Genomic DNA, 21,512 nt, shown 5'->3' on the forward strand with positions numbered 1-21,512 from the left:
GGAGGCTAGTCAGGATAGAGGGAAATATGAATGCAGCAATGTACAGAGACCTCCTGGATGAAAACCATTCCCATCCAACCTGATGGCGCATGCGAGGTGCTGCAAAGAGGAATTGTCAAAATTGCCCAAAGATAGGTGTGCCAATTTCAAGCTTGTGGCATCGTATTAAAAAAGACTTGATGCTGTAATTCCTGCCAAAGGTGCATCAAAAAAGTATTGAGCAAAGGCTGTGAATATTGTGGTTTCTTATTTTTTTAAATTTTAATACATTTGCAACATTAAAAAAAAAACAAAAAAAAACGTTATTACATAGTCATTATAGAGTATTGTCTGTATAATTTTGAGGACAAAAATTGATTTATTCCATTTGGGAAAAGGCTGTAACAAAACAATGAGGAAAATGTGAAGCGCTGTGAATATTTTGCAGATGCACTGTACGTAATACCATGAGGCGATTATACAAATGATTATACAATATATGTTTCAATATACAAGTGGTCCATAACTGTAATGTGGGCCACGATAGAAATTAGTTTGGCACCCCTGAATGAAAGGATCATGGAGTTTCCACAGTTACAAACCAGCCGTTGACAATATTGAACTTTATTTGAATTTTTCACATTACATTACATACTGATTTTATTAGCTGTAAACCAGTGGTCCCCAAGCGTTGACCAGTCCGCAGCTACAAAAAGGTTGGGGACCACTGCTGTAAACTATAATCTTAACAATTGTTGAACTTAGAAATACATTTTTGAAATATTCAGTTGGTGAATCTATATGTAAAAAAAAAAACGTAACTTTTTTACTTTAAACTACTTGATTTGAACGTTTTAAATAGTTTCTAATTTACTGAGATGTGCCCGGATCCATCCATCCATCCATTTCTACCGCTTATTCCCTTCGGGGTCGCGAGGGGCGCTGGAGCCTATCTGAGCTACAATCGGGCGGAAGGCGGGTTTCACCCTGGACAAGTCGCCACCTCATCCTAGGGCCAACACAGACAGACAGACAACATTCACACTCACATTCACACACTAGGGCCAATTTAGTGTTGCCAATCAACCTATCCCCAGGTGCATGTCTTTGGAGGTGGGAGGAAGCCGGAGTACCCGGAGGGAACCCACGCAGTCACGAGGAGAACATGCAAACTCCACACAGAAAGATCCCGAGCCCGGGATTGAACTCAGGACTACTCAGGACCTTCGTTTTGTGAGGCAGACGCACTAACCCCTCTTCCACCGTGCTGTCCGGATGATAAGCAAATTGGTCCAAAATAGAAAGTCATTTACAAAAAAATATTATTAAAAGAAAAATTAAACATGTATTTTTACATATACGATCAGTGTAGAGTCTCTGCATTTAACCCATCCCCTTGAGGTGCAGCGAGAATCCACCATGTTGTACCCGGGGACGCAATCCAGGTCATAGGTCAGCATCTTGTTCAGTGAAGCATCCTTATGTGGGTGACCATGGGGCCAAAATGGGTCTAGTGTCTTGCACAAGGACACAAAAGCAGTGACTGGGATGGAAGTTGGGAATTGAGCTGCTTCTACCTCCTGAGCCACGCTGCCCCGAGTCAAGACTATGATGCTAAAAACACATTCCCTATTGGGGTTCATCACAGGGAGTTCATCAAATGAAGGGTTTCAGATTAGTTTTTATACAAGTTGACTTTCCTGACACAACCCTATTGGGGAATCGAACATACCCTTTGATGTGATTGTGAGCCAGGTCCAACATCAGTCATCGTTCCCCCCACAAAGTGAAAGGACAACAATTTCCCCAGATGGAACTCTTTAAAGTTGAAGTGCCTGTTCAAAGTGTCTCAATATTTTTGTCCATACAGTGTTACGTAGCAAATAAAAAAAGAATAACTATTGAGTTTTTTTTATTGTGGATGAACTTAAACTTCATACCACAACTCATTACCCAAATTCAAGTCTTGCAAACATTTCTTTGAGCACCACCCAAAAACTCTCCAAAAACATGCATGTTGACATATGTTGATCACCCAAATAAACGTAGTACTTTTGCATACTGTGCAAAAGTCTTAGGCCGTGTCTCGTTTTATTCTTTAAATAAGCTTTTTGTCAGCAGTCGCATGTGGTAAAGAGAAAAGATATGTTACAAAGAAAAAACAAACTTTTGAGAGGCGAGGCCCACAAGGACAGCTATGTTACATTTTGGTGCAAATTTGGATAAAGATGCTGACACAAGCATCTATTACTGGGATTCTCAAACTGCGTTACGTGAACCACTAGTGGTGCACGGGGTCCATCTAGTGGTACGCCAAAGAATCACTTGATTTAGGTACAGTGTTTTATAAACACACAGTTACTGTTCAAACTGTGTGTAATGTTACAGTGTCCAAAAATACTAAAAAAAACTTGTTAAATAAAACATCTGCCTTGTTTTTAATTAGTACTTAGGTCTACTGCACTACTGAATTTTAATGTCTGTTGTTATGGTTGTACTTGGAGAGCCAAGTGTTTTCTAAGGTGGTACAGAGTGAAACATTTTTTTAGAACCACGATATGATAGTTGACTCCAACATTATCATGAGAAAAACTGTTTTTCAAGCGCTTAATGTACCATTCTCTCCAGTTCCAGATCCTAAATGGCTGTCAAAGTGTCACAACTTGTCAGATTACATCGTCAGCCATCTACTTTTCAGTTGAGAGGCATGATTTATGATGACTTTCAACTCTCAAAAAGCAATGCAATAAATTAAGAAATAAGTCAACCAACCTGACTAAATCCTTTAAAAAAAATTACATTAACGACAAAATAGAGGAAAACACAAATAAGCCATGTGAGCTCTGGAAAATTCTCAACAACCAGCTTCCTGGTTGCAGCCAGAAACTTAAAACAAGACTCACCAACATCAGCATCAAGGAGGGTGACTCCCTCATTACAGACAAAATGGAGGTAGCTAGCAGACTTAACATCTTTTTCACCAGCATAGCCGCAACTCTTGTCAACAAGCTGTCCCACCACTCTGGTCGCTTTGGTGTAGAACACATTAAAGCCTTCTACAGAAAGCTAGGAGTATCCAACGATGATTTCAAATTAGAAATGGTCACAGCTGATGAGGTGTTTAAAAAATTGAGCGCGCTCCACCCTAACAAGGCCACCGGCCTTGATAATATTCCCTCCAGATTCCTCAGGGACTCTGCCTCCATCATTGCCCCGATCATCACGCACATAATAAACCTATCAATTACACAAGGCCAAGTACCAAAAGATTTTAAGATAGCAAGAGTAACTCCCCTCTTTAAAAAAGGAAGCAAATTGGAACCTGGCAACTACCGACCTGTTTCTATTCTCAGTTCCGTTTCGAAAGTAATGGAGAAAATAGTTTATGAACAGGTCGATAGTTACCTTGCCACTAATAAACTCATGTACAAATTCCAATCCGGCTTCAGAACTAACCACTCCACTGACACATGCCTTCTCTATCTGACCGACCACATCAAACATGAGGTGGACGCGGGCAAATACTGCGGCATGGTCATGCTGGACCTTCAGAAGGCCTTTGACACCATTAACCACGCTATACTGTTGGATAAGCTCAGAGCAATCGGATTTAACAAAACCTCATGGAGCTGGATGCAATCTTACTTGGAGGGGAGGGAGCAGGTGGTAGAGGTGAACGGCAGAATTTCCTCTCTGGTCAACAAAAGCACCTTGAGGATTCTGGCGGGAACTCTCGTTCAACCCTTTTTCGATTACGCATGCACCTCCTGGTACCGTAGCACCTCCAAAACCCTCAAATCTAAACTCCAAACATCTCAGAACAAGCTAGTCAGGTTACTTCTAGACCTCCACCCCAGATCCTACCTCACTCCTACCCACTTCTCTAAAGTGGGCTGGCTCAAGGTGGAGGACAGAGTTAAACAACTTGCACTGAGCCTAGTCTATAAAATCCGCTACACCTCCCTGATACCGAAGTACATGTCAAACTACTTCCTTAACGTAAATGACCGCCATAACCACAACACCAGGGGGTGCTCCACTAACCACGTTAAACCCAGATTCCGAACTAACAAAGGTCTTAACTCATTCTCTTTCTATGCCACATCAATGTGGAATGCGCTCCCAACAGGTATAAAAGAAAGGGCATCTCTATCCTCCTTCAAAACCGCAATAAAAGTTCACCTCCAGGCAGCTACAACCCTAAACTAACACCCTCCCCGGATTGCTAATAATCAAATGTAAACAATCAAATGCATATACTTTTTCTTTTTCTTATGCCTTCTGATCTCTCTCTCTCTCTCTCTCTCTCTCTCTCTCTCTCTCTCTCTCTCTCTCTCTTTCTCTCTCTCTATGTCCACTACTTGATGTCCATATTCTCCCCCCCCCCCCCTCCACACCCCTGATTGTAAATAATGTAAATAATTCAATGTGATTATCTTATGTGATGACTGTATTATGATGATAGTATATATGATAGTATATATCTGTATCATGAATCAATTTAAGTGGACCCCGACTTAAACAAGTTGAAAAACTTATTCGGGTGTTACCATTTAGTGGTCAATTGTACGGAATATGTACTTCACTGTGCAACCTACTAATAAAAGTCTCAATCAATCAATGAATGAATGATCTACAATAAACTTACAGGGAGCAGGAAAGCGAGGAAACTGCAGACCACGTAATGATGTAAACATAGGCACGCAGGAAGTGATCACGTCGCCGCTTGAAATAGTTTTTCTGCCTTAGCACTTATAATAACAATATCACTAATACTTTTTTTAATATTCAAGTCACGAAATGTAAATTGACTATTGTTGCCGCTTTTTGAATGGTTATCGAATTTTATGTGCGACATAGTGGACCTCCCATTGGCTCCATTGTGAGCAGACTTTTATGTACGTTTATAGAATGTTAACAATGCATTAAAAAAATCTATCCTTCGACATGTCTTTTATAATGATTGTGAACAATAGGAAAAAAAAAAAAAAAGTGCATTTCGCCTTTAAGAGTCTCGCTTTCTGCGTTGTTCTTCGAAATTTAAACATCTAAACTAAAATTGATAAACTGGACTCTCAACTCAACTGACAAAATGTTCTCGATGAGGAGTAGAGGTTCAGGGGAACGTATCTGTTCTGACGGAATGTTGGCTGCCAAATACATGAGGGACTAGTGGGGAAAATGGCAGGTCCTGTGCATCTCAGTGCTTTCCGTCAAGGACGTGGAGGATATCTATCTATTTGGAACTGTGATCGCAGGGCATTTGCTGATTAGGCTGAGCTTTGGTGTATTGACAAATTTGGAAGATGAAGGCAGCCGTTCACGGAGTCCAAACGCTGCCCATCGCGATGGGGGGCATGGGTTGGGCTGTGGAAACAGACTGTGGCGATTTCAGAATTGGATCGCAAACTGAATTACATCATGGAGAGACTTTCTGAAATGTAAAGATTGATCAACTTGAGAGCCAGAATGGACGAGTAAAATCAAACAAGCCATTGGAATGTGTCTGCTCGCTTGGAAAACAACAATCCTTATCTACCATTCGACTCCCTCAAATGGTAATCATCCCAGGAGACATCACAGTGACGGACACTCTGAAATTCCTCCCTCTTTCAACAACCACTGGGGAGTTTGCCGTTCCTGCAGAACAACTCCAGGCCTATAGACACACACAAAATGGACCATGGACTGCATATGTGCACACATACCCCAACTCCCTCCCCACACCTTCGCCACCGCTTAACTCCTTAGGTGCAACAGACGGCTGGAGCAGCGCCAGCAGGGTTGCAGCTTCGTCCCCGGAGGCCCCTGCCGTACTGTTGCAAGTATCATGGTTTCTGTGTCGTAACATGTGCCTAGTCTGGGATCAACTTTTTTTTTTTTACTCATACCCCACCCCGAGTCCACCCTATTTCCTTGGCGGTCTGATCCTCGGCTACATAAGCTAGCTCTTGAGACGTGGAACGTCACCTCGCTGGGGGGGAAGGAGCCTGAGCTAGTGCGCGAGGTAGAGAAGTTCCGGCTGGATATAGTCGGACTCACCTCGACGCACAGCAAGGGCTCTGGAACCAGTTCTCTCGAGAGGGGCTGGACTCTATTCCACACTGGCGTTGCACGCAGTGAGAGGCGACGAGCTGGGGTAGCAATTATTGTTGTCCCCCGGCTCAAAGCCTGCACGTTGGCGTTCAACCCAGTGGACGAGAGGGTAGCCTCCCTCCGCCTTCGGGTGGGGGGATGGGTGCTGACTGTTGTTTGTGATTACGCACCAAACAGCGGTTCAGAGTACCCACCCTTTTTGGATACACTCGAGGGAGTACTGGAAAGTGCTCCCCCGGGTGATTCCCTTGTCCTACTGGGGGACTTCAACGCTCATGTTGGCAACGACAGTGAAACCTGGAGAGGCGTGATTGGGAAGAATTTCCGCCCGGATCTGAACCCGAGTGGTGTTTTGATATTGGACTTTTGTGCTCGTCACAGATTGTCCATAACAAACACCATGTTCAAACATAAGGGTGTCCATATGTGCACTTGGCACCAGGACACCCTAGGCCGCAGTTCCATGATCGACTTTGTAGTTGTGTCATCGAATTTGCGGTCTCATGTTTTGGACACTCGGGTGAAGAGAGGGGCAGAGCTTTCTACCGATCACCACCTGGTGGTGAGTTGGCTGCGATGGTGGGGGAGGATGCCGGACAGACCCGGCAGGCCCAAACGCATTGTGAGAGTCTGTTGGGAACGTCTGGCAGAGTCTCCTGTCAGAGAGAGTTTCAATTCCCACCTCCGGAAGAACTTTGAACATGTCACGAGGGAGGTGCTGGACATTGAGTCCGAGTGGACCATGTTCCGCACCTCTATTGTCGAGGCGGCTGATTGGAGCTGTGGCCGCAAGGTAGTTGGTGCCTGTCGTGGCGGTAATCCTAGAACCTGTTGGTGGACACCGGTGGTGAGGGATGCCGTCAAGCTGAAGAAAGAGTCCTATCGGGTTCTTTTGGCTCATAGGACTCCGGAGGCAGCGGATGGGCCAAGCGGTCAACATGCTTCCATCTATTGAAAAGCTCTATGGAGATGATGATTTCATTTTCCAGCATGATATGTCACCTGCCCACAGTGCCAAACCCACCAGTAACTGGTGTACTGACCATGGCATTACTGTCCTCGATTGGCCTGCCAACTCCGCTGACCTGAACACCATAGAGAATTTGTGGGGTATTGTGAAGAAGAAGCTGAAAGACACCAGACCCAATAATGCAAATGAGCTAAAGGCCGCTATTGAAGCATCCTGGTCATCCATAACACCTCAGCAATGCCACAGGCTGATAGCCTCCATGACATGCCGCATTGATGCAACAATCCGTACAAAAGGATTCCCAACCAAGTACTGAGTGCATTAATTGACATTTTCAAATGTTTGATTTGGTTTTGCTGTTATAAATCTTTTATTTTTACTTGGTCTGAGGAAATATTCTAATTTTTTGAGATAGGGTTTTTGAGTTTTCTTAAGCTGTATGCCATAATCAGCAATATTAAAATAATAAAAGGCTTGCAATATTTCAGTTGATGTGTAATGAATTCAGAATGTATGACATTTTTGTTTTTTTAATTGCATTACAGAAAATAAAGAACTTTATCACAATATTCTAATTTTCTGAGACAGTCCTGTATGTATTAAACATGGTTTCCCAAGTGTATATCATGTATTGCAATACAAAGTATGTATACAGTATATAGAGTAAATAAATGCTAATTAAATAAATATAGCAAACATGAAACAAAAATTAATTTGCTTGATGACTAATAAAGGAAATTACAATCCACTTTAAGTACCACTGATAGTCACACACATACTACTGTATTTTTCGGAGTATAAGTCGCTCCGGAGTATAAGTCGCACCGGCCGAAAATTCATAATAAAGAAGGAAAAAAACATATAAGTCGCACTGGAGTATAAGTCGCATTTTTGGGGGACATTTTTTTGATAAAACCCAACACCAACAGTAGACATTTGAAAGGCAATTTAAAATAGATAAAGAATAGTGAACAACAGGCTGAATAAGTGTACGTTATATGACTCATAAATAACCAACTGAGAACGTGCCTGGTATGTTAACGTAACATATTATGGTAAGAGTCATTCTAATAACTATAACATATAGAACATGCTATACATTTACCAAACAATCTGTCACTCCTAATCGCTGAATCTGATGAAATCTTATACGTCTAGTCTCTTACGTGAATGAGCTAAATAATATTATTTGATATTTTACGGTAATGTGTTAATTTCACACATAAGTCGCTCCTGAGTATAAGTCGCACCCTCGGCCAAACTATGAAAAAAAACTGCAACCTATAGTCTGAAAAATACGGTAGGTGAAATTATTCTCTGCATTTTACCCATCCCCTTGTTCCACCCCCTGGGAGGTGAGGGGATGGCAGCAGCGGTGGCCGCGCTCGGGAATCATTTTGGTGATTTAAACCCCAATTCCAACCCTTGATGCTGAGTGCCAAGCAGGGAGGTAATGGGTCCCATTTTTATAGTCTTTGGTATGACTCGGCCAGGTTTGAACTCACGACCTAATGATCTCAGGGCGGACACTCTAACCACAAGGCCACTGAGCAGGCTTAACAGTCCAAACCTTAATTAATTAGAGAACAAATGTCCTTTCAATAAGTAGGTCAAGGCTACAAGGTAACCCCGAAAGTGTTCTTTTCTTTAAATGAAAATGATACACAAAAGGCAACTGAGGGTCCCTTTAGATGATTTAAAAAGGCCTCTGACTGACTCAATAGGTCAGTTTAGGTCCAACATTTCAACAGTTTTATTGCATGGGTCAGCTGGCTGCTGGTATTTGCTGAGGATGCACGTTGTCTGGCCCATAGTGCGCTTTGGAGGTGGATGGTACATTGATGTTAGGGTCTCCGTTGTTGGCGGCGTCCACGTGGTTGTTTTTGCTGAGGGTCTTGATGATGTTCAAGTTGGTCCGAGCCGTCTCTATGAAGCTGTTTTCCAGAAGCCAACCATCAGACTCGGAGTTGGGATCTCCGTGTCTCAGCACGTTCTCCAGAGACGTCTGGAGGTAACGAACCCCTATCAACACCGACAACTACAACAAGGACAAGAGAGTCTATGACTATGATTTATTCCTATTGTAGTAGAATTTCTGACCTTTTGACCTATATTTCTTGTCTTTTAAGAATGTCCGCTCATTTTCAATTCTCTTGTATTTTGTGCCATTGAATGGACCAGTGGTAGGACAAAAGTGAATATTAGGTCGTGCCAACCTGTCTACAGAATGTGTTGACTGTCTAAAGGATTCGAGTTGTTATGGAACAGATAGGAAAAACAACAAGACATTGACGCATTTAGATAACAAACAATGACGCACAAGGAACAGATAGGAAAAACAACAAGACATTGACGCATTTAGATAACAAACAATGACGCACAAAAGACATATAAAAAATGGCAGAAGACCGGAACTCGACAGTGATTTTGGCTTGTGTGTGTCTTGTTTGCTCCGGAGTGACATGTGGTCTGTCTGCACGGCCAACTCAATTCAACCTGCACTTCTGATAATGGGTAAATAAATGTGTTGTACTAAACTACTTTTGTTGCCTGTTTAAGCTTCGGACAATCCACTACACTATCACATATGAATTGTCTATTGTATTCCTACAGAATATGATAGGATATGTCATAGTAAGAAAATTGAATACCTGCAGCAAACAAACAACAATGGAGGACATTCAGCATCTTATGTTGTGTATAGTGTCCAGCGTTCACTCTTTATGTTCACCTCCACAATGGTTGGTAGCCCAAAAGAAATGTGCCAGTAAGTAATTTTATGCGTTTCGCAAATTGACTGACTTTCTGTCCAATTTCCATGCCATTTTTCTCCTGTTAATGGTCACAGCTGAGGCTGGAGCCTACTCAAGTGATTTAGAGCAACACACTCTTTCCACCGATCAGCTCTACTTTTGAACCCATCGGTTGAAATGAGACACGCTAACAAACAACCAAGATGGATTTTATCCTAAGGAGACTGCATGAGGGCAGCAAGAAAAAAGGTTGAATAAAATATTGAAGCGTCCAGACCTAAGGCACAGCAAAAAGGTAAGCAAACATTAACATGTGTTTATTTTTGTCATTCTTTTGAATGTGGACACTGAGGGGCATCAAGAAAAAGCAGTGTTGCAACAGAGTGGAGATTGTGGGGTTTTAATATTGTAGCGTCCAGAGCTAAGACACAACGACATGGCAAGCTAACATGTATGTTTATTTTTGTCATTCTTTTTGATAAGGAGACAAAGGACATCAAGAAAACAAAGTCTGTGTAGTAAAATACTGCTGTGTTGAGCGCTAAGGCACAACAACAAGTTAAGCTAACATGACCCTGTGTTTATTTTTGTCATTCTCAATAATTAAGATAACATTAGCATGTGGTTTTTTTGTCATTCTCTTTGATAGGGGAATTGTGAACCTCAAGAAAACAAAGAATGTGAAGTAGAATACTGCAGTGTCTAGAGCTCAGGCACTACAACATGGTAAGCTAACATTATGTGTGCTTATTTTTGTCATTTCGAGCCACGGTTAATCAACGTTACAATGACGATCTACCCAACTCATGACAGACCAGCAGTTGTTTACATTTCTATATACAAACCCCGTTTCCATATGAGTTGGGAAATTGTGTTAGATGTAAATATAAACGGAATACAATGATTTGCAAATCATTTTCAACCCATATTCAATTGAATGCACTACAAAGACAAGATATTTGATGTTCAAACTCATAAACTTTATTTTTTTTTGCAAATAATAATTAACTTAGAATTTCATGGCTGCAACACGTGCCAAAGTAGTTGGGAAAGGGCATGTTCACCACTGTGTTACATGGCCTTTCCTTTTAACAACACTCAGTAAACGTTTGGGAACTGAGGAGACACGTTTTTTAAGCTTCTCAGGTGGAATTCTTTCCCATTCTTGCTTGATGTACAGCTTAAGTTGTTCAACAGTCCGGGGGTCTCCGTTGTGGTATTTTAGGCTTCATAATGCGCCACACATTTTCAATGGGAGACAGGTCTGGACTACAGGCAGGCCTGTCTAGTACCCACACTCTTTTACTATGAAGCCACGTTAAAGTAACACGTGGCTTGGCATTGTCTTGTTGAAATAAGCAGGAGCGTCCATGGTAACGTTGCTTGGATGGCAACATATGTTGCTCCAAAACCTGTATGTACCTTTCAGCATTAATGGCGCCTTCACAGATGTGTAAGTTACCCATGTCTTGGGCACTAATACACCCCCATACCATCACAGATGCTGGCTTTTCAACTTTGCGCCTATAACAATCCGGATGGTTCTTTTCCTTTTTGGTCCGGAGGACACGACGTCCACAGTTTCCAAAAACAATTTGAAATGTGGAATCGTCAGAACACTTTTCCACTTTGTATCAGTCCATCTTAGATGAGCTCAGGCCCAGCGAAGCCGACTGCGTTTCTGGGTGTTGTTGATAAACGGTTTTCACCTTGCATAGGAGAGTTTTAACTTGCACTTACAGATGTAGCGACCAACTGTAGTTACTGATAGTGGGTTTCTGAAGTGTTCCTGAGCCCATGTGGTGATATCCTTTACACACTGATGTCGCTTGTTGATGCAGTACAGCCTGAGGGATCGAAGGTCTCGGGCTCAGCTGCTTACGTGCAGTGATTTCTCTAGATTGTCTGAACCCTTTGATGATATTACGGACCCTAGATGGTGAAATCCCTAAATTCCTTGCAATAGCTGGTTGAGAAAGGTTTTTCTTAAACTGTTCAACAATTTGCTCACGCATTTGTTGACAAAGTGGTGACCCTCGCCCCATCCTTGTTTGTGAATGACTGAGCATTTCATGGAATCCACTTTTATACCCAATCACGGCACCCACCTGTTTCCAATTTGCCTGTTCACCAGTGGGATGTTCCAAATAAGTGTTTGATGAGCATTCCTCAACTTTATCAGTATTTATTGCCACCTTTCCCAACTTCTTTGTCACGTGTTGCTGGCATCAAATTCTAAAGTTAATGATTATTTGCACAAAAAGAAATGTTTATCAGTTTGAACATCAAATATGTTGTCTTTGTAGCATATTCAACTGAATATGGGTTGAAAATGATTTGCAAATCATTGTATTCCGTTTATATTTACATCCAACACAATTTCCCAACTCATATGGAAACAGGGTTTGTAGTATCTACGCGCCTCAGACCCTTATTGTACTATTTCTAATACTTAGTACTACTTGCTTGCTTTTGACAAGTATTAATAGCAAGTAGGCGTGCCAAGAGATGAGTAGGCCCAACTGACTTTGCTACTGCTGCCCCAAATTAGTCCAAGTGAGTATTTTGGTACCATAGCTACATTTGACAAATGCTAACCCAACTGTAGCTCACGCAGCACCAATTTTTTTTCAGACAGACATACCATTACCATGCAGGTAGGTCGCAATCACGTGACATAGAGGCACTTCCTGGTTTCAGGCGATGGTCTAAAGTCCCATTAGGCTACTGTTTATTTACCTGCATCAGTGCAGATTTAGGCGTATTTTGAAAGGTTTAGAGGCAAATATATAAAAGCGATCATGAAAAAAACGTTTTAAATGGGATGGAGTGGATTTTTACACTCTTAGGAAAAATATATTTTAAAAAGATTTAAACCATTTATCATGACCAAGAGGTTACTGCTACCTCATTTCACTTAACATTCACTGTATTTAGAGAAGAACAAGTTGGCGGCACATCGTGTCTTTACATCTGAGGGCTCCACAAATTAAACTATAATCGGTGAAAGACCATGTTGGACTTATTTGTGCATCGCTAAGTAACATATTTGATTAACGTAACGAGTGCGGTGCTGCTGTGATAGTGACGCTAATGAGAAGTTATATTAGTCATCAACAATTTATGTCTGCAGTTGTTTATGGTGTGAAGTTCATATTTGGTCTAATTATGTAGCTGTGTATGTCCCTGTTGCTCAGCAATGTTTGCTAGCGATATCAAGATTCGGTATATGCTGTTGAGCCTACCAGAGATGTATTCATTCTAGTTTATTAAAACTATTAAGGATATTTTCTTGATGCTAACAAATATCACAAAAGACGCTATAAGGGGGTCATCCGTGTCGAATAAAGCAATTGGCTTTTCTGCGCAACAGCTACTAAGCTTTTAGTTTCTGTTATGAAAATCGACAACAAAAATACGGCGGATTGGTTCTTTCCATGCACTTCCATGTTTTCCCTGACTTTATTACCTTTATGAACAGCAATACGGCATTTTCTGCTCAAACTCTACACTCACTCTCACTTGTTTTACTGCTATGCTCAAGCTGCTTGACTATCGTGTGAATTTAGCCATGAAGAAGAACAACGTACTATGTGACGTCATATGCAACCCTCCTAATCACTCAAATATAAGGTGACCCACATTGCAATTATTTTCGTTTAGCGGGAAAAGATATATATATATTTTTAAAACAAATGTTTGTACTTAAGACTTGACTTAAGAGAGCCCCAACCTAAGAGTGTTTTGAGATAATTGTTATGCTTTAAGTTGCAAGCAGCTAATCGAGTTACAGTACAAGCATTAGTTGATGTACCTCTGGCAAACGTCATAGTGAACCCTGTAAGATCCGCCTAAAACATCTGGGCCCCCATGTAACAAGTTTGCAAACGCACAAGAACCCACAGTACGCCCTTTTTCATGGCAAAATTGAGATGTATCAAGACTGACGCTGACATGAAAATGTGCGCTGCCTCACGCCAACCTCGTAGCTGCCGTGCATACATTTCTACAGGCAGTGGATACTTTGGTGACACAGAAGAGGTGGTCTTTCAGACTTTGCCAGCTATAATTTACACAATGCAAAGAAGATCGAAGCAAGGACACAAAATGTACTTTATCGCCAATGCATTTAATGATTCATATTCAAATTTGTGAATACATCTATTAATTCAATGTATCATTTTTCCACCTATTGCTGTCACAATGTGTTCCTGTAAATCTTTGGCCATGCAGGCATGTTTAAATTTAAAATGTTTCTAACAAGTTCATCCATCCCGGGGTGAAGATCGTGAGGTGGGGTCGGTGGGTTGGATGGGGCTGGAGCATATCCATATTATTACTGTACATTATTTTCACTCCATCAGGGTTACGATACCCCCCATGAACTACACTAAAAGAGGATGCGTTACCCGGCCCGGAGGAAGCCCGGGGCCCTCCTCCGGAGCTAGGCCCGGAGGTAGGGCTCGTCAGCGAGCGCCTGGTGGCTGGGCTTGCCACGGAGCCCGGCCGGGCACAGCCCGAAGAAGCTACGTGGACACGCCATCTTCTCTGCCACGTGGGCCCACCACCCGCGGTCGGAACCAGTGGGGTCGGGTGCGCTGCCAAGTGGATGGCGGTGAAAGTGGAGGCTCCGGACGGACCAATTCGGGGCAGCAGAGGCTGACTTTCGGGACGTGGAACGTCTCTACGCTGGTGGGGAAGGAGCCTGAGCTGGTGCGAGAGGTGGAGCGCTACCGGTTGGATCTGGTGGGGCTTACCTCTACGCATAGCAAGGGCTCTGAAACCACACTCCTGGACAAGGGATGGACCTTGTTCACTTCTGGAGTTGCTCAGGGTGTGAGGGCACAGGCGGGTGTGGGGATACTCACGAGTCCCCGGCTGAGTGCCTGTACGTTGGAGTTCACCCCAGTGGACAAGAGGGTCGCCTCCCTTCGCCTTAGGGTTGGAGGGGGGAAAACTCTGACTGTTGTTTGTGCATACGCACCAAACAGGAGTTCAGAGTATTCAGCCTTCTTGGATACCTTGCATGGGGTCCTGTATGGGGCGCCGGCAGGGGATTCCATAGTCTTGCTGGGGGACTTCAACGCGCACGTGGGCAATGACAGTGATACTTGGACTGGCGTGATTGGGAGGAACGGTCTCCCTGATCTGAACCTGAGTGGTGGATTGTTATTGGACTTCTGTGCTAGTCACGGACTTGCGATAACAAACACCATGTTCAAGCATAAGGATGCTCATAGGTGTACCTGGTACCAGAGCACCCTAGGCCAAAGATCAATGATCGATTTTGTAATCGTATCAGCTGATCTGAGGCCGTATGTTTTGGACACTCGGGTGAAGAGAGGGGCTGAACTGTCAACTGATCACCATCTGGTAGTGAGTTGGGTTAGATGGCGGGGGAAACCTCTGGACAGACCTGGCAAACCCAAGCGTGTAGTGCGGGTGAACTGGGAACGTTTGGAGGAGTCCTCTGTCCGGAAGGACTTCAACTCACACCTCCGGCGGGACTTCTCTGCCATCCGCGGGGCGGTATGGCGTAGTGGGTAGAGCAACCGTGCCAGAAACCTGAGGGTTGCAGGTTCGCTCCCCGCCTCTTACCATCCAAAATCGCTGCCGTTGTGTCCTTGGGCAGGACACTTCACCCTTGCCCCCGGTGCCGCTCACACCGGAGAATGAATGATGAATGAATGAGTTGTAAATATGAATGATGGGTTCTCACTTCTCTGTGAAGCGCTTTGAGTGTCTAGAAAAGCGCTATATAAATCTAATCCATTATTATTATTATTATCCCTGTGGAGGTTGGGGACATTGAACAGGAATGGGCAATGTTCAAAGCCTCTATTGCTAAAGCTGCAGATGCGAGCTGTGGCCAGAAGGTCTTAGGTGCCTCAAGGGGCGGTAACCCTCGAACACCCTGGTGGACAGTGGTGGTCAGGGAAGCCGTCCGACTGAAGAAGGAGTCCTACCGGGGTATGTTATCCCAGGGGACTCCGGAGGCAGTTGCAAGGTACCGGCGGGCCCGAAGGGCAGCGGCCGTGGCTGTGGACGAGGCTAAGCAGAGGGTGTGGGAGCAGTTCGGGGAATCCATGGAGAAGGACTATCGGGCGGCACCAAAGCTGTTCTGGAAGACCATACGGCACCTCAGGAGGGGGAAGCAGGGAACCATCCAAGCTGTGTACGGCAAGGATGGGACTTTGCTGACTTCAAGTGAGGAAGTCGTGGGGCGTTGGAAAGAGCACTTTGAGGAACTCCTGAACCCAAATACATCAGACACACCCTCCCTGATAGGAGCAGGGCCTGAGGATGATGGGGGATCGACGTTGATCTCTCGGAGTGAAGTCACTGAGGTAGTTAGACAACTCCACAGTGGCAAAGCTCCGGGGGTTGACGAGATCCGTCCAGAAATGCTGAAGGCTCTGGGTGTTGATGGGCTGTCTTGGTTGATACGCCTTTTCAACATTGCGTGGAAGTCTGGGACAGTGCCGAGGGAGTGGCAGACTGGGGTGGTGGTTCCCCTTTTCAAAAAGGGGGACCAGAGGGTGTGTGCTAATTACAGGGGTATCACACTACTCAGCCTCCCTGGGAAAGTTTACGCCAAGGTACTGGAAAGGAGGGTCCGGCCGATAGTCGAACCTCAGATTCAAGAGGAGCAATGTGGATTCCGTCCTGGTCGTGGAACAACTGACCAACTCTTTACGCTTGCGGGAATCCTGGAGAGGGCCTGGGAGTATGCCTATCCAGTCTACATGTGTTTTGTGGATTTGGAGAAGGCGTATGACCGCGTCCCTCGGGAGATCTTGTGGGAGGTGCTGAGGGAGTACGGAGTGAGGGGAACCCTGTTGAGGGCCATCCAATCTCTGTACAACCAAAGCGAGAGTTGTGTCCGGGTGCTTGGATGTAAGTCGGATCAGTTTCCAGTGGGGGTTGGTCTCCGCCAGGGCTGCGCTCTGTCACCTATCCTGTTTGTGATTTTCATGGACAGGATTTCTAGGCGGAGTCGTGGCCATGGCGGAGAGGGTATACGTCTCGGGGGGCTAAAGGTTGCGTCACTGCTGTTTGCAGATGATGTGGTCCTGATGGCACCTTCGGTTCGTGACCTTCAGCTCTCACTGGATCGGTTCGCAGCCGAGTGTTCAGCGGCTGGAATGAGGATCAGCATCTCCAAATCTGAGGCCATGGTTCTCAGCAGGAAACCGATGGTTTGTACAGTCCGGGTAGGGGACAGGACTCTGTCCCAGGTGGAGGAGTTTAAGTATCTCGGGGTCTTGTTCACGAGTGAGGGAAAGATGGAGAAGGAAATCAGCCGGAGAATCGGAGCAGCTGGGGCAGTATTGCAGTCTCTCTGCCGCACTGTTGTGACGAAACGGGAGCTGAGCCAGAAGGCAAAGCTCTCGGTCTACCGAGCTATCTACATTCCTACTCTCACCTATGGTCATGAAGTGTGGGTAATGACCGAAAGAATAAGATCGCGGATACAAGCGGCCGAAATGAGTTTCCTCAGAAGGGTGGCTGGCATCTCCCTTAGAGATAGGGTGAGAAGTGCAGTCACCCGAGAGAGACTCGGAGTAGAGCCGCTGCTCCTTCGCGTGGAAAGGAGCCAGCTTAGGTGGTTCGGGCATCTCGTGCGGATGCCTCACGAGCGTCTCCCTAGGGAGGTCCTCGTTGCACGTCCCACTGGGAGGAGGCCCCGCGGCAGACCAAGGACCAGATGGGGGGATTACATCTCCTCTCTGGCCTGGGAACGCTTCGGGATTCCCCAGGAGGAAGTCGCAAATGTTGCTCTGGAGAGGGAAGTCTGGGGGTCTTTGCTGGAGCTGCTGTCCCCGCGACCCGATTCCGGATAAGCGGTTGAAGATGGATGGATGGATGGATGGATTATTTTCACTCGTCTTTTTGGCCACGCACATGTATCTTCTTCTTAACCTTACTGACCTGATTATTTCTTTTTGATTTCGGCCTGTGTTCAGTTCTCGGAGACACAGCAATAACAGCTGGCTTTCAATCTCACTCCTCTGACGTTTGCTAAAAACACGAGAAACAAGCACCTGCTACCGAGTCCTGATTGGTCAAAGCATGCAGCGCTCAGCCACATGACTACTTTCAATCTTATATTCGAAATTTTAAGGGGTTGGGCGAGCCAAGCCCCGCACACATCTGCGGCCAATTTTGAAATCGGTTTAGAAATAGGTCAATTTTTGTACAAAATCCACGCAACTGTTGTTAATTGAGGCCACTAGTCTTACTCGCTAGCATTAGCTTATAGCTAGAGCTTGACATAACCTTATTAATAATAATATTATTGTATTATTATTAAGGAATTAGGTCAGTGTGAAGTACAGTGCTGAGAAGAAAAAGTAGATGATACTCATTGAATAAATCCTCAAAAACACGTCACCAACTTTGCTAAGCAATTTGAGTGTCTGTCTGCACCATAGTGAAGCAGAATGAGTCACAGGCCAGTCATTTTTGTAATGTTTAATGTTACAGCAGACATTTATCCAAGAAAATATGGAAAAGCAGCTGATGGTGTGTTTGACGGAGAAGCAGCTGGAAGGAGATACCTTAGAAGTTTGCTCTCCAAGGTACATGTTGTCCATTACTATTACATTATTTTATTTTATAGAACTACTGTAGTTGCTTGGACTGCAATCTATTGTATTATTGTTGTAAGAATTGTCTTATCTAAAAGGTTGTTTTTTTTTCAGTTTAAAAGTATTTAAAATGTTAAAATTAGCTGTTTTGAAGGGCCAAGCACAGATTGAATTGATTTCAATGAATTTTAATAGAAGATGTTGATTTGAGATACAATTGTTTTGAGGTAAGAGCTCTGCCAAATAAACGTGTAAGTTGATGCACTGCTGTATTTAAATCAATATCAATTGAATAAAAACCAGACAATTAAAAAAGGAATTTCCTAGCGGCTCATCACCATTATCTTGAAATTGGCATAGAAACTCCTCTGTTGTTTGCTAACTTGCTAACAACCTTTGAGACCCTTTTTGTCTGCATCATAATTGCTTCTCAAATATACATGTGTGAGTAACAGGAAGTAAAGCTCTGACTGGCTTGAGTAAAATGGAAGGAAACTCCAACAACTGGACTGAGTTGCATTCACTGACCTCAAAGAGCCACGTGATGAGCACAGTGAGGCCGATGGAGTGCACAATGTCGGTGTAGTAGTCCAAGAGCGCCTCGTGGCACCCTTTGGTCCACACGTTGAGCTCCTCGGTGTGGTGGTCATAGTTGAAGTGGGCCGAGTTGTTGGTTATTTGTTGTTGGATGCACGGACGCGGCGAGTTGACGTTGCAGCAGCTGAAGGGGACGCCGTCCATCAGGTACTTGCCCTCCACATTGCTCCTCAAACGACTGTGAAAGAGCGTGTGTTGAAGCGGTTTAAAAAGGAATGTTCAGGGTGTGTTTGGTACTTACTCAACCACATCCCTGTGGGACATGTCCAGATAGCGGTTGCTGATCCACTGGATTTGAAACCAGTCCTTGTAAGCCTTGTTGCCGCAGCACTGGAACTCTATCTGCAGCATGTCCATGGCATGCTTTAGGAAGCATCTACCCGGCGTGTCGGTGTCCTTGTAGAACTTCATGGCCTCAGTCAGGCCCTCCCTCAGGGACTCATCCATCTCCCAGTGCATGGTGTAGCACAAGAGGGCCCCCACCAGCACACAGAAGGTGAAGAAGAAGGTGCAGATGATGTAAGGCAGCATGATCAGCTTCCAGCGTAAGAACTTGGCAGTGTCCGCGCAGTCGTAGCAGATCTTTCCGCCCAAGAAGTTAATGACGCAGGCAATGAGACCGACGGATATGAGCATGTTGGGCACGTACTGAATGTCCCTGTCGGCCATCAGCTCCCTACGCTTGTTGAGCTCCACCTTGAGGAAGAGGCCCAGGCTGAACAGGATCACCCCCGTCATGACCGAGATCCAATTTAGGATCCAAAGGACCTGAGCTAGCTTATCTCTCTTGGTCTTGGTAAATGTCACTTTCAAAACAGCCATTGTTTAAAAACCTCCTGTTTTCCCCCAGGAAGAGGTGCTAACAATCGGGTTGGAAGATGGACTCTTGGAGACTTTCATAAGCAGCTTAGCCTGGTTGTGTTAATTATGTATTCATTGTGCTGCATTGCGGTTCCACAAGTTCACTACAGGGTAGGAATAACGTCTCCATTATCTCGCAGTGTTGGTTACAATGTGAATAATGACAAATCATATCCACTTACCTTAATCTGTTATACATTCATGGACAGGCTGACTTGAAAGTTCTCTCATTTTCCCCTTCTTGTTTTGCATGCAAGCTAAAATGGATCATGACTGAGGAGGTAGTATTAGTAGTAGTAGTAGTAGTAGAGACGGGTTATAGGAAAGCAGGTACAGGCACTACTGACCAAACTCTGACCCTCCTTCCTAATCCTCTTTAATCATTAATCAGCCCTCGGTCCTGACAGGGATTATTTCGGACCTTCTGCTACCTGTGCAAATCTAACTGCTCCAGCGCAGAGAGAGAACTGCCACTTATGTGTTCTGTGTTGAGGTAAAAAGTGAAAGCTAATGAATATTTTTTTTTCATACACATTAGAGGCGGGCGATACTATGTTGTTTTTTTTGTATTGATACGACTTGGCCAGTATCATTCACCAATACTTTTACTTGGACGTTTTTTACAAGGTCATGGACATCATGCTGTGATTTTTTTCCCTCTAATTTGTTGATCATAATTATAATCAGAATAAAGCGCATGTGGGACAACATCATAGGTACATAGAAATAAAATATGTTTTATTGTCCATATGTGAACATTTTGACAATATGGGACAAAGTCACAACCTTATATTGCAAACATTTTTTTTTAGTGCTGCCATATTATTAAATTGTCCAATCAGATTGATCACACATTTGAATTTGGAATATTCATGAATAATCACAGGTTATTGATTGATAACTTTAAACGAAACCCCAATATTTGGACATAAATGCAATGGAATTGTATATCATCCAGGACCATTGTCTAAATGTTTTACTTGAACACAGGTTGTTTGCCTACAACTTGGATAACAGTTTTAGCTAAAGTCCTGGCGGGGTTAATTTAGTAGTGAAATTTGCCAGCAAGCACACCAGTTGGAGTCTCCTCACTTATCTTTGCACTAACGTATGCATTGACCTCGACACTGACTGTAAAACAACCTGCTCCGCCTATTAGGTTACCATGACGGTGAAGGAGCATGATGCGGTTGAAATAAATAGTGTGATTGATCTGCGTTTATACATGATTGATGTGATAATTTTGTGTGATTAATCACATCATTTAACTCGTTATTTTTGGCAGTCCTAATCATGTTACATTATTATATAAATGCATTATAGCATTACAGGCCCCTATAAGCAAATTGACCATAATTGATGCCTCGTACTTGACCGGTCCTCGGCCACTGTACGAAGAAATACAGTAATAGTGAAAAAAGAACAGCCATAAATAGATGAATCAGCCAGCCATTTGTCATTATCTCACACCCTAGTGGACCCCCATGCACCTAATAAGAGACGACAGATGAAATGTTAACTGAGACTGCATTAGCATGTGGCTACAAGTAGTTTGTGTCAGTAAGATGAGATTGTTACTTTCACAACAGTACAGCATAGACACACACTGCTAATGCTGAATTCAACATGAATTAATTCATTACAATAAACATATTGTTGAATTAA

At 43.9% G+C, this 21,512-nt stretch overlaps 2 protein-coding genes across 5 annotated transcripts in view; one reads left to right on the forward strand and one right to left on the reverse strand.

The window, feature by feature from the left end:
* Window positions 1–6,449: 6,449 nt before the first annotated feature.
* prph2la (peripherin 2-like a) lies at window positions 6,450–20,250 on the reverse strand. 3 transcript variants are annotated; one of them, XM_062042237.1, is made up of 4 exons: window positions 20,030–20,250; window positions 19,228–19,951; window positions 18,918–19,164; window positions 6,450–7,202 (listed from the first exon to the last, which is right to left on the reverse strand). In XM_062042237.1, the coding sequence occupies exons 2-4, from the start codon at window positions 19,806–19,808 to the stop codon at window positions 7,074–7,076; spliced, it is 957 nt and encodes a 318-aa protein (XP_061898221.1). In that variant the 5' UTR covers window positions 19,809–19,951; window positions 20,030–20,250; the 3' UTR covers window positions 6,450–7,073. The 3 variants fall into 3 exon arrangements, with proteins under 3 accessions (XP_061898221.1, XP_061898220.1, XP_061898219.1); XM_062042236.1 differs by lacking the exon at window positions 6,450–7,202 and adding an exon at window positions 7,271–9,050 and having other exon boundaries at window positions 20,030–20,249; XM_062042235.1 differs by lacking the exon at window positions 6,450–7,202 and adding an exon at window positions 7,271–9,083 and having other exon boundaries at window positions 20,030–20,248.
* The window catches only part of LOC133646648 (muscarinic acetylcholine receptor M5-like), a 141,043-nt gene continuing 129,434 nt past the window's right edge, over window positions 9,904–21,512 (forward strand). For both annotated transcript variants that reach the window (XR_009825326.1, XM_062042233.1), the window contains exons 1-3: window positions 9,904–10,093; window positions 10,282–10,356; window positions 10,448–10,524. The gene's annotated coding sequence lies outside the window, so the exon portion shown is untranslated. The remainder of the gene's footprint in view (window positions 10,094–10,281; window positions 10,357–10,447; window positions 10,525–21,512) is intronic.

This window comes from Entelurus aequoreus, linkage group LG03 (genome assembly GCF_033978785.1).
Source record: "Entelurus aequoreus isolate RoL-2023_Sb linkage group LG03, RoL_Eaeq_v1.1, whole genome shotgun sequence".
Classification (NCBI taxonomy): Eukaryota; Metazoa; Chordata; class Actinopteri; order Syngnathiformes; family Syngnathidae; genus Entelurus; species Entelurus aequoreus.

Excerpts from the sequence above, each read along its gene's own strand:
- prph2la (XM_062042235.1), bottom strand. The coding sequence starts at position 19,808 with ATGGCTGTTTTGAAAGTGACATTTACCAAGACCAAGAGAGATAAGCTA. Across the intron at positions 19,165-19,227 it reads TCCCACAGGGATGTGGTTGA|TCGTTTGAGGAGCAATGTGG; the intron begins GTAAGTACCAAA and ends GCTCTTTCACAG. Across the intron at positions 9,084-18,917 it reads TCATCACGTGGCTCTTTGAG|TTGTCGGTGTTGATAGGGGT; the intron begins GTCAGTGAATGC and ends TCCTTGTTGTAG.